The sequence below is a fragment of the Poecilia reticulata genome, chromosome 12, assembly GCF_904066995.2.
Source record: "Poecilia reticulata chromosome 12, P_reticulata-male-v2, whole genome shotgun sequence".
Lineage (NCBI taxonomy): Eukaryota > Metazoa > Chordata > Actinopteri > Cyprinodontiformes > Poeciliidae > Poecilia > Poecilia reticulata.
The window spans coordinates 9,326,195-9,339,950 of record NC_088841.1 but is presented as its reverse complement, the minus strand read 5'-3'; the positions used below and the strand labels follow the sequence as shown (position 1 = coordinate 9,339,950).

Sequence of the window (13,756 nt, the reverse complement as noted above, 5' to 3'; positions counted from 1 at the left end):
ATTAGAAGTGCTGACAAAACTGCCAAACGTTGATGTGGTGGGTGGAAAGTTCCAGATCAAGCTGGGGTGATTCTCAGATCATCAGGTCCATGACACATATGTGACCTTGTGACTCAAACTGAGGAAGCCTGACACACGAGAGGTGAAACGTCTTCAGCAGCCAAACACAAAGACACACCAGGTGAATCTACTCTGAGTGGAACAGCAACAAATGGGATTCCTGAAGAACTCAAACTAAAGCCTGATAATGGTGAAAAGTATCAACACTAAAGATTTAACAGTAATGAGGGGGTTGTGTACAAATGAAAAAAAATACAAATAAATTACACTGCCTGGGAGTGGGAGTTCTCCAAAAATGTATCATCTATGACCCCATCCATCCATCCATTTTCTTGCACCCGTTTTCCCTCAGTGGGGTTGGGAGGGGTGCTGGTGCCCATCTCCAGCCAACGTTCCGGGCGAGAGGCGGGGTACACCCTGGACAGGTCGCCAGTCTGTCGCAGGGCAACACAGAGACACACAGGACACACAACCATGCACACACACACACCTAGGGGCAATTTGGAGAGGCCAATTAACCTAACAGTCATGTTTTTGGACTGTGGGAGGAAACCAGAGTACCCGGAGAAAACCCACGCACGCACAGGGAGAACATGCAAACTCCATGCAGAAAGACCCCAGGCCGGGAATCGAACCCAGAACCTTCTAGCTGCAAGGCAACAGCTCTACCAACTGCGCCACTGTATCATCTATGACCAATTTGCTAAAAAAAAAAAAAGTTGCAGTGACACACAGGAGTGTTTTTAAATAAGTATAGCTGACGCTTCAATACATTTTTTAGTTTGAAAGAATGGAGTGTGGTGGTGGCATCATGGTTTGGGACTGGTTTGTTGTGTCCTGATCAGTTTATATTCTAATTATATTTCTATTTAAATTTTTTTTTTAATCAACTCAACAGCCTAGCATCCTAAATGCTGCCATCTTATGCTGCTCTGCTCCCCTGAGCTTAAACTCATCCATAGTGGATAATCTGATCCGAGAGAGAAAACACATTGCAGTTATTTATGCAGTCGATCCAGAACCTGAGAGCAAATGCCGCATTCTTTTGGCAAGCACAAATATGTAGCAACAGACTCCTTCAATGTATCATTAGCCGGGGGGAAATGATTTCCTGTAAACGGCTACACCAGGGACTAGTTTAGTTTTTTTGTTAGAGTTATGACAAAAGTCTTAATAAATGATAAAGCACCAATTCACTTGTAGAGGAGGAGCTGTTGCAATGAAATAGCAAACTTCTGAACATGCATGGTGGTGCAGGTTTTGTTTTTTCTATGCAATGTATGAATGTTAAACGCATGAGTGGTTTCTCTCTATGTACTCCAACTTCCTCAAAAACACACATGTGAGACCATTTGAGGTGTGTGTTTGTGTGCGGGGGTGTGTGCATGTGTGTGTGTGTTTACAATTGTTCTCCCAAAGGGCATGTATTGTAGAATATCACGTGACAAACTACGAAAGTATTTTTGGAGCACAAGTATTTGTGCCTTGTAACACAAGGGAAAGACTGGATTTTTGAAAAACTGAAAAAATAATCTACAATTTCAAAACTCCTGTCGGATTGTTTTCCTCTGACTTCAACTTCACAATTTACAGGGCAAAAATACCTTCATAGTAGACGACCACAAAGTAAAACATTTATTTTACATTTAATTTGACACAGATACACGTACATTTTGTGTTTTGTATTTCGTTACAAGGCACAAATACTTTTGCACCACGTATATGTGTCTTCTAGAACAGCATTTGTGATTTGCCTCAACAGTTTTGCATAGTTGCATTCACTGACTTGTGTCTCTCATTTAGATTTGGGTCTGGACTTTGACTAGGCCACAAGAGAAAATTTCTATCTGCACTATTCTATTGCCATTTTGGCTGTACGTTTGGGGTTACTGTCCAACTGGTGGGGGAATATACCATGTCACCATGGTGATGGTGTGTACTTTTAATTTTTTTTCTTTCACAATAGCATTTTGCGTCTAGAATAAAAAGCGTGTTTTTGTCTACAATGAAGACTCTCAATCATCACCATTAAAAGTAGCAATCTACTTTCAACAAAAGAAACTTTCTAACCAAAACATTTATTATTATTAAATGTTTAATAATAATACATTATTTACTTGAGAGTAAAAATAGATAAATTGGCACCGACACCAACTGTGATTACGTAAAATTAAGGTTGTTCTCCTGGGAACCTGTTTGCACACACACACACCTCTCCAATCACTGAGTGATACTGACTCTTATCAGCTGCCTTTTTTTTGCTGATTTGACGCATTTCGGAGGAGAGGGGGGTGTATTTACTTAGAAAGATGTTACAAATGCTCAAGCTTCATGTTTGGGAAATCTCTCCAATGCAAGTAGGTTATGTGACGCAAGAATAGCAGCTCCACTGACGAAATAGGAACCAGTCATTTATTTTATGATCTATTTGTTGTAACTAACACCGACTGCCAAAACGACCTGTGCAACAAACATTAGCTGACTCAGAAGAGGCTACTTCTGAAAAGCTAATTTGTGGGACTTTGAGACAAGAAGATTAGGCTTGTTGTTGTAATGGGATATATAATTAGAAACAAAACAATTTACTTTAGGAAGCCTTAAGCCTTAGCACCAATCTGAAGGAAGTGGGAGGTTAACAGAGATGTCAGCCGCTCTTTACCTGGCCTCAGACAGGAAGGTCAGCCCCAACGATGGTCTCTGGAGGCCTCATTGTTCGTTGCAGTCGAAACCTGTCCTGTAATGGACGTGCACAGAATAAAGGCATTGTAGGAGATGACCAGAAGCTGCTGGGGAAGATTGAAACACAGACTCTGCCCAGCCTGCAGGGACAGAACAAACACTACTAGTTTGTTTGCAGAAATGTTTAATTGAGTCAATAAAATCCAGTCTTACTGACTAATTTACAATCAAGATAATACATTTCAGTTCATCCCCATATAATACAATCTGGTGAAATTTTGTTTATAATAATAAAAAATTTGAAATCCAATTTCTGGTGCAATGAGAGATTGACTTTCCATCAGTCCTTCATCCTAGGCAAGTATGTGACGACAGTGGAAGCAAACATCCAGTTGTTAATAGAACCCTGTTAAGCTGGCCTCATAAAAAAAAACAAAAAACATCCCCATTGTTCTACGCTTTCCTTTGTTCACACTGTTGCCAACTCCTCAGCCAGGAAAGTTGCTTTTCACTCTCCCAAAAGACGCTGGATGACCAAATGAGACGGCTGTTAATGAGACAGGCCATGACATCTTTGCCAGCAGTAAATTGTCTTAAACATTCCACTTGTTCCGACCTTAATTGGTCAATATTTAGAAGCGTGGTCAACACGGACTGGACAGCTTCATTCACTTCCTTCGCAGCCATTGCCAAACTACAACCATAGACAGACTGAAATTATGGAGCAATGCAGAAAATCAACAACATTGCCAATAACTCCTTCTGTTTGCTGACTGGCATGGATGAAAGTTTTCCTGAGAAATCAAGCTCAATGGGGGAAATTCTAGACAAAGCACTGAAGAGAGATGAGAATCGAGCAGAACTGTGTGGAAAGGCAAAAAGGCCATGCAGCCATCTTCCACGATTCACTGGGACAGGCACTGGAAAAAGGAGTTTTGTAGGATGTTATTTATATGCAATTAAAATGATTTATTTTTTAATCAAGCATGTTAGTTTTTAAACCTAATTTTCAATAATTGTCAAATTGCAACAGAGTTAAATATTTTATTTTGGTAACATTTCCTCACTAGCATTTTTGATTACAATTTAAGTGACGATGATGTGCCTCACTTGTTTATATGGGTCACAGTATAAAGCAATGACATAGCAAAGATCAGTAACTGTTGTGAGGCTTGCAGTTACGACCTATTTTGCGTTTGAGGAAGAATTCAACCTTGTATCCAACACTAATGCTGTTGTTGCCAGTGAGTGGCACATTTTAGCTCTGGTTGTCATCTTGTCTTAGCGGAATAGTTTTTTTTAACAAAAATTCATTTCAATTTAAATGATATTAATTAATCACAATCCTGTTCTTTAACACAAAATATTTTGTGTTACAACATTTTTGTGTTCAGCAAGTTTTCTTTTCATGCCTTGCAGCCTAAACACATTGACCCACAGCCACTGGCTGATCCTCTCTGTGCAAAACGACTGAACAGGTGTACCTAATAAAGTGACCAGTGAGTGCTATACTAAGATAATTCTGTATTAAGAAATGTTCAAATATTTTGCACTTTCAATTAAATTTAATTTGGAAGGTTTTACCATTTGTGTCTAAAGTTTAAGTCAAAATAAAATAGAATGGTTTCAACGGTTGTTTAATTTAGATAAGTTATTTTTAAAAATCAATCAAATTGTAACTATTTTTTTTCTTTTTTTTTTTTTTGAGTACGGACAATTTCACAATTATTTGTAATTTTCTCAATTAATTTTTCCATACCCTGTGACAGACTGGTGACCTGTCCAGGGTGAACCCTGCCTCTCGCCCGGAACGTTAGCTGGAGATGGGCACCAGCAACCTTCCTGACCCCACTGAGGGACAAGGGTGTAAGAAAATGGATGGATGGATGGAATTTTTCCATACCCCTTAAACTGACATAATTTCGACAGGGAAATAAGATTTAATATGGATGAGGCTATTTTTAGTTCCGACAGTTTATGTTGACCGTGAAGGAGAGGTCAACCGTAAGATAAATTGCCTGTTATTTCCAACAAAGCGCGGTCTTATTGAAATGTTTCAACCGCGAAAACTATACAGGAAAGAGGAAACGCTTTATATCTCTTTCCCACCTCTGATTTTGTTTAATTAAAAAAAAAAAAAGCATGCTGTTCTGCTTTAAGCCACTACTGTCCTGACCGCTTGGCCGATGTCAACTAAAAAGTGATGATGGTCGTAAATGCAGCAATAAGAGGATATGAAACTGCGAGCTGCGACTCAGACTGCGCCTCCTCGCCTGTGCGCCCTGGACGCGCACACTGACAACAACCCAGACCTGAATAGGAGGAGCTGCCGTTCATACTCAGACTTCCCTGTCAAGTTTGTGGGTGTGATGAGGACGTGAAGGTGCAAGCCTCCAGACATTAGACCAAACTCTCTCTCTCGCTCATGAGTTCTTGTTTTTCCGTGGTTTAAAAAAAAAAAAAAAGATGGAGGTATGCCGTGCGTAAAAGTGAGCGGACGGTGGACACAATGGATTCGTTGTTCAGCAATGAAGAAGACGCGTTGATGGAAAGTGTCTGTCCTTCGGAACCGAGAAGAGAATGTCTGCTGTGAACGAGTCGCTCGCAGGAATGAACGCCACGGCGGAAGAGACGCCTTCTCGTTCGCTCACCATCCCGGCGATCATGTTTGTAATCGGGGTGATCGGAAATGTCATCGCCATCGTAGTCCTGCGCCTGTCGCGGAAGGAGCAGAAGGAAACGACCTTCTATACTCTGGTGTGCGGGCTGGCGGTGACAGACCTCCTGGGCACCCTGCTGGCCAGCCCCGTCACCCTCTTCATCTACGTGAACAACAACTCGCTGGAGGGAAAGCTGTGCCAGTACTCGGGCTTCATCCTGCTCTACTTCTTCTTGGTGCAACTTAGCATCGTGTTCACCATGTCCGTGGAAAGGTTCCTGGCAATAAATCATGCCTACTTTTACAACGAGTTCGTCAACCAGAGACTGGCCGCGCTGACGCTCTTCGCCGTGTACGTGTCGTGCCTCGTGTTCTGCGCGCTGCCCGTCGCCGGGATCGGGGAGGTGAAGGTCCAGGAGCCGAAGTCGTGGTGCTTCATCGACTGGCAGAGCAACAAGACCACGGTGAGAACTTTCAACCTGATCTACGCGGGAGTCAACTCGGTGATTGTGCTGGCCACGGTCTTCTGCAACGTGATGGTGTGCGGGGCGCTGATCCTGATGCACAGGCGCTTCATCCGCCGCACCTCGCTGGGCACGGACCCGCGGCGCATCGCGGAGCTGCGACGCCGGCGGAACTTCAGGCGCTTAGCCGGAGTGGAGATTCAGATGGTGGTTGTGCTCATCGGAACCTCCGCCGTGGTCCTCATCTGCTCGATACCTTTAGTTGTAAGTATGGGGGTGGAAGGGGTGAGATCATAGCTTAAACTTTGCTGCTTTTGGGTCTGTGCGTGCGCGCCGTAGTTGTCACAGGTTCTACAATGTAAGAAAGCATCGGAATTAAACAATATACAGTTTTATTAGCATTAAAAGTAAACAGGAACTGAAATGTATGTGACAACCGCGGACTCCCAGAACTTTGTGTTCTTATTTGAGATCTGTGTGGGCAGATGAGGCATGTCTCTGAAGCACGTGTGGTTACGCGCGCGCTCTTTCCGTTCAGTTGGTAAACCAAGCTTTGATACGGTTTCTGTTGGGTTTCTGGCCGCATATCTATTAAAATGGGGGCGTAAGTCTTACGAGTCGGCAGCTCTCTGAAGCGCAGGACCCCCCTCTAAAGCTGGCATTTTGCTGCAACGTGTGGCGGCTATTGATGCGAGAATATGACCAAACGCCCAGGGCTGCACTGCAGAGGGGGCAGAAGGAGTAGAGTTAAAAAAAAAAAAAAAAAAGAAGGTACTTGTCATTATTATTGCCTCTTTGCATCTTCACAGTGTCAGAGAATAGTATTGTGCAAAAGTGAAAAAAATATATTGCTGCATAAAACCCTGCACCTAAAGAAGCTGAAAACAAAAAATATCTGCAGAATAAGTTATCTAAAAAACAAAAATTATTTTCAGCGTGTACTGTATTTATGTATTTGCTTATTTATTTCTGCCTTCATTTCTAAGCATTTTAACCTCGTCAGTCCTAATCAGAACTTTAAAGTTGTCATGCATTTTGCATTATTTACTTAAAAAATATATACTTTTTTGTAATTACAGCATCCTCTATTTTTTTAAACAAACTAAAAATGCTGAAGTGCAGAATGAGTTATTTGTGTGGATTGTTTATTTAGAGCTATTGTTTCCAATAATAGAAAACAAAGGGGCTCTCTTTAGGCCTCCTGCATTAGATCTGATGCAACTGCATGATTAAATGTGTAACTTAAAGAGTAAATAAATGTCCAACAATGTGATGGCTAAATTAAATTATATCTAAATTATATTGTTTGATTGTGCTGAGGGTTTTAAATTATATATATAAAAAAATCTCTATCCGATTAGCATTAACACAGGCTAAAAATACTATTAAAAATTAAAAAGTGGCTAAAAGGACAGAAATGAGCGAAGGGAGTCTCAAGAGGGTTAAACATGTAAAATCTGAGGTGAATGTTGCAAAGAAATTCTGAAAGTGATTTAATTTTCTCATTACAGACTCATTAAGACACATTTTGTGATTAATGAAACCTTTACCCTGTGGAGAAAAAAAGGATTACATACAAAATTTACTTCTCAATTTGCCTCCCTTTATATCCGTCTCTTTAGATCTCATATTGAGATCAAAGTTTTGAAATAGGACCATAAAACCTGTCATCAAGCACATTCAATATTTGCAGCGTTCCTATTTTGTTTGGGTAAATGGAGCAACAGAACTGTCTCATCCCACATCTTTCACACGAGGACCAGAAGATGTAATGGAACCGTTAATTAGGTTATTAACCTTACGAGGCCAGAAAATGTAAAAATAGTTTCACCAAACTACGGAGGGGAGGGGGGAGAAGACTGTCATGTTAAAAACTGAGACGTTTGTGCCTCTGGCTTCAAGGGACGAGTGTTGGTTAGACTCATGGGAAGCAACAGCCAGAGGCTTGTTTTTGATGACAGTGAGAACGGCTCTTGTTGGCCCATTTCCATTTAGACCCCACTGTGATATCACTGAATTTGTCATCAGTAAGGAGTCATTAAGAATTTGCGTATGGCACTAATGTGCAATGCTTTACAATAAAAAGATTTACTCTCCTGAGAACTTTTCATGTTGTATCAACAATCTTTTCAGTCTTTTAATGGGAATTTATGTGAGGTGGGACAGTAGTGACTCATTTCCAGTGAGCGGTGTGGCACGGGTTGGTGCAGTTTGGTGTGTTTACCAAAAAGCCTAACTTTACGTCAAACTAGTGCGACGTGGTTTTGTCACAGTCACGTTTTCATGTCCCCAAATCAATGGACTAAGATCTCCACCCTAACAGGACTTGCCACCTGACCGGGGGGGGGACACCCGAGAACAGTGCTGCTTTGTGGAAATCAGTCAAGGCATTTTGAATACAACCAGATCCATTTAAGTCAAAGTCCAGGCCAGATTCAGTTGAGGTGCAAAGGCGATACTTAAACGTGGATGTTTGCCGATGCTCTCCATCAGATGAACTGAATTTGAACTGTCTTGCAAAAAAAAGAATGAGCATGAATTTGTCTCTGCATCTGTAAAGCTCGTCTTACCCCGAAGGACTCGCAGCTGGAAGTGAAGGGAAAAAGGCATAGCAGTGGTCTCAAGCTGAAGTCACCTTTCAGATGTGTCCTACACGCTTGAATTAAATGGTAAAACTGGCTCACTAGCATACAGTCAAGCTCTACAGAGCTCTGCTAATGCGCTAGTATTGGAGTCAGGTGTGCTGAATCAGAGAGACATCTAAAGGTTGAAGGTCACCGGCCCTGGCGGTCTGCAGTTTGAGGCCTCCTCTGCACAGTGCATTGAGTAACTGCTGTCGTAAGCAAATCCCGAGTACACTTTTCAGATTTAGTTTGCAAAAACCAAAACAAATAAACACACACACAAAAAAACATGTCCTTTGCTTTTAATTCCACACTTTCCGTCATGCAAAATCTAATCTAAAAAGTTCAAAGATGTGAGCCGGGTTTGGGGAGTGTGATACCCCTCTGTAGTTTGGAATGCTGCCTTTTAAAACTAATTTATTTCTGTCTTCTATCATTAGCTGAGGATCTTCGAAAACCAGCTGTTCTCAAACCAAACGTCGCAGACCTCTGGGCTGAACAAGGACCTCATAGCCATCCGCATGGCCTCCGTGAACCCCATTCTGGACCCTTGGTTCTACATTCTCCTGAAAAAGACGGTGGTTCTCAAAGTCCTGGAGAAGATCAAGTGCCTGTTCTGCAAAATGGGCGGGCGGGGACGGCGGGGAGGAGGACGCTTTCGTTGTGCGGACGGCGCCCTTTCCTCCTCCATCATCTCGCGGGACTCCCCTTCACTGATATCCCGTCAGCCGGGAGAAAGAGTCAGCACCCTACGGACCGCCCTGTACCCGAGTGACGGGAACGCGCTGGGGCTGGCCTCGTTTAAGCCCGGGTGCGAGGACGGCTCCTGTCCGGCGGCTGCACAGATGTTGCAGTGTATGCAGGAGGAGCCGCAGCCTCAGACGGGGATAGAGGACGACGAGGCATGCACGGCACCTAGTGACCTTCCAATCTGTCCCAAGGACACGGCTTTGCACGTGACCCTCACAGACAATACTGCAAACACGCAGGAAAAATGCATATAACCTTCGTCATGACCTTGGTGTATTATCAACGTATTACTCCTCAGTATTGATTCCCTCCCACAATTTATTCAAATCACCGCAGTTGTAACGTACAAATCCACGGACATCACCGAGGAGCTCTTCTGTTGCACTTTGAAGACTTTCGAACCACTGCTCAGCCTTCATGAATGACAGGCAATGACTGACTGTATAGCATCAATGTTAAAATGTGAACAGCGTGTTAAATTATTTAAAGAATGAAAATGTATGCTAATGTCTTCTCTGTGAGAAGGTTTCAATACTTCTGTGCCATTTTGCATTTCCAAAAGATGAATACACTTATAGTGTTTGGATTATTTTTTTTTTTCCTTTTATGTCTTGACACTTGCAAACAGGTTGTATTATTTCAAAGTGCATCCCTGACATTGCTAGGTATATAGTATTTTGTTCTGCATTTCATACCAAAAGGCAGCTACACTGTGGTTTTTTTTCCATGGTAAATACACTAGAAGATGACTAAACAAAACCTTAATGTGACTTATTTTATGACATTATTCATTTGCTTATTGTAGCGCAGTACTTTGAAAGAGTCCTATCTTATTTCAGCTTAGTGTAAAGTGCAGGGCGTCCCGTCTAATTTGACTGTGTGCTGTTGTTAAGAAAGGAAATTAAAAAACACAAGACATCCAGTGTCCTGACAGGTAACATTGTTTTTCAACACTATTATCTTTGTGCTGCTAAAAACATTATTTTGATAAAAGTCCACATGCACCTGTTTTTCATTGAACAAACGCCATAATGTGCTGAACTCCTCAAATGAAAATAATAAAAAATGGATTCTTAAGAATGTTGCTTTAATTGCATTATTCACACACAAAAAAAAAAAAACAGGAGCAACAAGAAGAACCATCCCTTTTTTTTTTCCTTTGCTGAAGATAGAGAATAATCCAGAACAAATGTATTTACATTGATCCCATCCGTCTCACATTAGTGGCAAACTTGTATTATCCAGTCCAGTGAACAATCGCTGGTATCTTCACAGAATATAGACAGAGGTTAACATTCACAGGTTTGTCCTACTCAGATTACTTAGAAATGCAATCGGCTGTGTTGGTTATCAGTTTAAAGGGTGTTGGATACAAATGTTCAGGAAACCCCTCAATAAGAATAACAGCTGAAACCAGATGTTCACAGACACTACAAAAAAAAGAGACAATTTTTCTCACTGTTCAGTTGGGATTTACCAAATTAGCTTCTGGTTGCTAAAAAAAATAATAAATAAAAAAATACAGAGATTCTCTAATATTTTTATTACTTTCCTCAAAGTCAGAAGTTCATGAACACTGAGCTTAATACGGCTTATAAAAATTTTATAAACCCTCATGAAGATGCTGGTTAAAGCTACTAAGAGTGTTATTATTCACAGTGAAAGGCCACTCAGACAGAAAGAAGCCATTACTCATGAAATATACAATTTGCAAATGGATTCAGCGACTAAGGCCTTCATTTCTGGAGACATGTTCCATGGTAGATTGAACTATTTGGCAATAAAAACCTTTGACACAGTTATTAATAACTGAGGTGCGTCTGTTATGGTCCGCCCTTTATAAATGATGGTTGCTCCAGCATATTTCCATACTGATGGGGTTTGACCAGTTTCTAAAGATAAATTAAACAACTCAGACAATGGAAATGACTTCATCACACTGCAGCCACCTGCTGAACCTCAGTTGGTGTGATTTATTTTGGACATGAGAAAAACGACAGAAACAGACATAAATACATAAACAAACAAAAGGAAAAAAAAGGCAACAATCAAAATAGTCCAGCAACAACAAAAACAGAATAACATGTTCAAAAGGGACTAGGAAGAAGAATATACTTGTCATTTTTCCTACTCATTGCCCCTAAAAAAACAATCAAATCCCCAATCAAAGAATGTGTGTCAGATACAGTATAGGCATATTTTCTTATACGTATCGCAAAAGAGGGAACAAAGGATCTGTGAAAACACCTGGTGATGGTCAAAGCCCCTCATTCCTGTACTCTGTGAAAACTTTGCTTGAGATCTACAGCCAACCCCTTCCAAAAACAACTTCTGGATATTTCCAGGAAGGAGCTTTCTTATGGCGTGGTACATAAGTTGTGCTGTTTGAGAATGAACCAGGACAGGGAAATTTAATGTTTTTGATTTTGAAAAAATATGACTTTGCATGATCTTTGTAGCTGGTGTTATTATCTGTTGTGTATTTTTTATTTTTTTGTAATATTGATCCAGTGATCGAGTTGCGCATTTGTAAGTATCGCCGCAAAAACCTCTGTACAGCAAATTAAATACCAGTAAAACCAGTGAACAGTAGAGGACGTGTAGTGATTTGTGCTCCAGGATGCATCTCACCTTACTGAGAACCGAGATGCTCCTTGATAGTTTATTGGTTTTAACTGGGGTTTACAGAAAGAAACCTATTTTCACAAACTCTTTCCATTTCCACACTTTGAATATCCATCTTGTACCCAACACCAGGACTTCGATTAAATTCAATAATAATCTGCTTCCACCAAACCACCTCTTACCTCTTGAACCAGCACATTTCTGAGGTGATCGTCAGCAGTAGCTCATGTGAAGTTTCTGAAGGCAAAAGAACAGCCACATCTGTTCTGAATCTGGTTCCACTCAGAGTATGAATGACTGGGTAATGAATTACCAATTGAGGAAAAGTGTTCACTTAACGCCTCTGCAATTAATGATGGTCTACTAACAATTTTGTTATTTATCTTAATATGAAGTAAAAGTACACAGAATACCTGTGCAAGAAAATCCACACTCCCCTTTAATAAGAAATGGTCTTCATTAGTGTTTTTTCCTTTGTCAGCAGGATCATTTTTAAAAATGTGCAACACATGTTATCCCCTTCACCTCTTCCCATAACAGCAGTAATGACCGAAGCACTTAAAACAGAGCTGTTCAGATGGAACCAGCCGACGGCTCTACGACCTCGCTCACCTGTGGATGGATTGCTTCTTCAACACTCCCCACGAAGATTTCCAGGTCCAACATGGCGTCCGTCCAGAGCCTTCAGGGAGCGGTTAAATGTCCCCGCTGAGGACGAGCGCTCTTTATTGGAAGCTGCGACCTCAGACTGAAAGATCTGTCCAGGCTGTAAAGTCTCTCCACAGACAGGAAACTGTGATTGACAAGTAGCCAAAGGAAGATTTCAGCAGATGAAAAAACGATCCCTCTTGGAAACTTGCATTGTTTTCTCACCTCATCAGACCTGGTTAGTCATGCACTTCAGAAAAAAAAGCTGGTTTAGACATTTAAAGCTCTAAAAACAGCTGACATTTAGAGAATGAGTTAAAAAAAAGAAAAGAAAAGCATTGTGGATGGGACTTTTAGCAGATGCAGATGGGTACTTCAACAGAATAAATTTCTTGGTCTGGATCTTCTGCTGGCCTCTCAATACTTTGTGTCTGTATTTAAATAAGCTTGCTTCACTGTATCATATCTTTTGCGTAATCTTGGGCGCCCTGACGTGAGTTCAAACGGCAATACTTGGACCACAAACTGCATTCTGAGGTGGATCGGACAAAGAGAGATGGGTTTAAATAGGGTTTCCAGTAATCCTAAAATTTTTATCAGGGAGTTTTATGGGTTTTCCATACATATATTTTACCTCCATTCATACCTAATACTGAAAACTGAAAAACATTTCCCAGAAAAAGATTTATTATTTCTCATAAGCATATGTTTTACAGGATCTGTAACTGATTTTCAGTTCAAAGCAGGTGGCTATAGGTGTGCATGGCTGCTGTCTCAATTCGTACTCCCGTGCTTCATCCTAATGACAGTGAAGAAGCTGCCCTGTTAAAAAAAAAAAAAAAAAGCTAATAAACAACCACAAGTTATCTGAGAGCTCAGGTTTCTTCTGTTCATATAGACTTCCCTGGTACAATCAGTCATGTACTCACAAAACGCCTCATCTTTAACATCTTGGTTTATGTTAAGTGGGGAATCTTGTATTTGATTATTCACAAAGTGTTCTGAGCTGCTTTTAACATCTTTGTTCATTTACTCTCCACATGTGGGGGTTCTTTAAGAGCATGTTGCCTTTTAAAACCTCTTCTTTTAGATTTTACCTTCCGCATTTTCACACCCACATGTTACATGTTCTCTTTTCTAAATCTGATTCACTCTGTTTGACTCATCATCAGGTCTTCTGCCTTCCCAGCAGGGATTGCTGGATGTTTGGCCTATCTGGGTTTTGAATGCATCTCTCTCTCTTTATT

At 41.0% G+C, this 13,756-nt stretch overlaps 1 protein-coding gene across 1 annotated transcript; it reads left to right on the top strand.

Moving 5' to 3' along the window:
- Nucleotides 1-4,964: 4,964 nt before the first annotated feature.
- On the top strand, nt 4,965-11,823 carry ptger4b (prostaglandin E receptor 4 (subtype EP4) b). Its single transcript, XM_008423628.3, has 2 exons — nt 4,965-6,126; nt 8,927-11,823. Exons 1-2 carry the CDS (start codon nt 5,320-5,322, stop codon nt 9,488-9,490), a joined length of 1,371 nt encoding a protein of 456 aa, XP_008421850.2. The 5' UTR covers nt 4,965-5,319; the 3' UTR covers nt 9,491-11,823.
- The last annotated feature ends 1,933 nt before the right edge of the window (nt 11,824-13,756 follow it).

Excerpts from the sequence above, each read along its gene's own strand:
- ptger4b (XM_008423628.3), top strand. The coding sequence starts at position 5,320 with ATGTCTGCTGTGAACGAGTCGCTCGCAGGAATGAACGCCACGGCGGAA. Across the intron at positions 6,127-8,926 it reads TCTGCTCGATACCTTTAGTT|CTGAGGATCTTCGAAAACCA; the intron begins GTAAGTATGGGG and ends TTCTATCATTAG.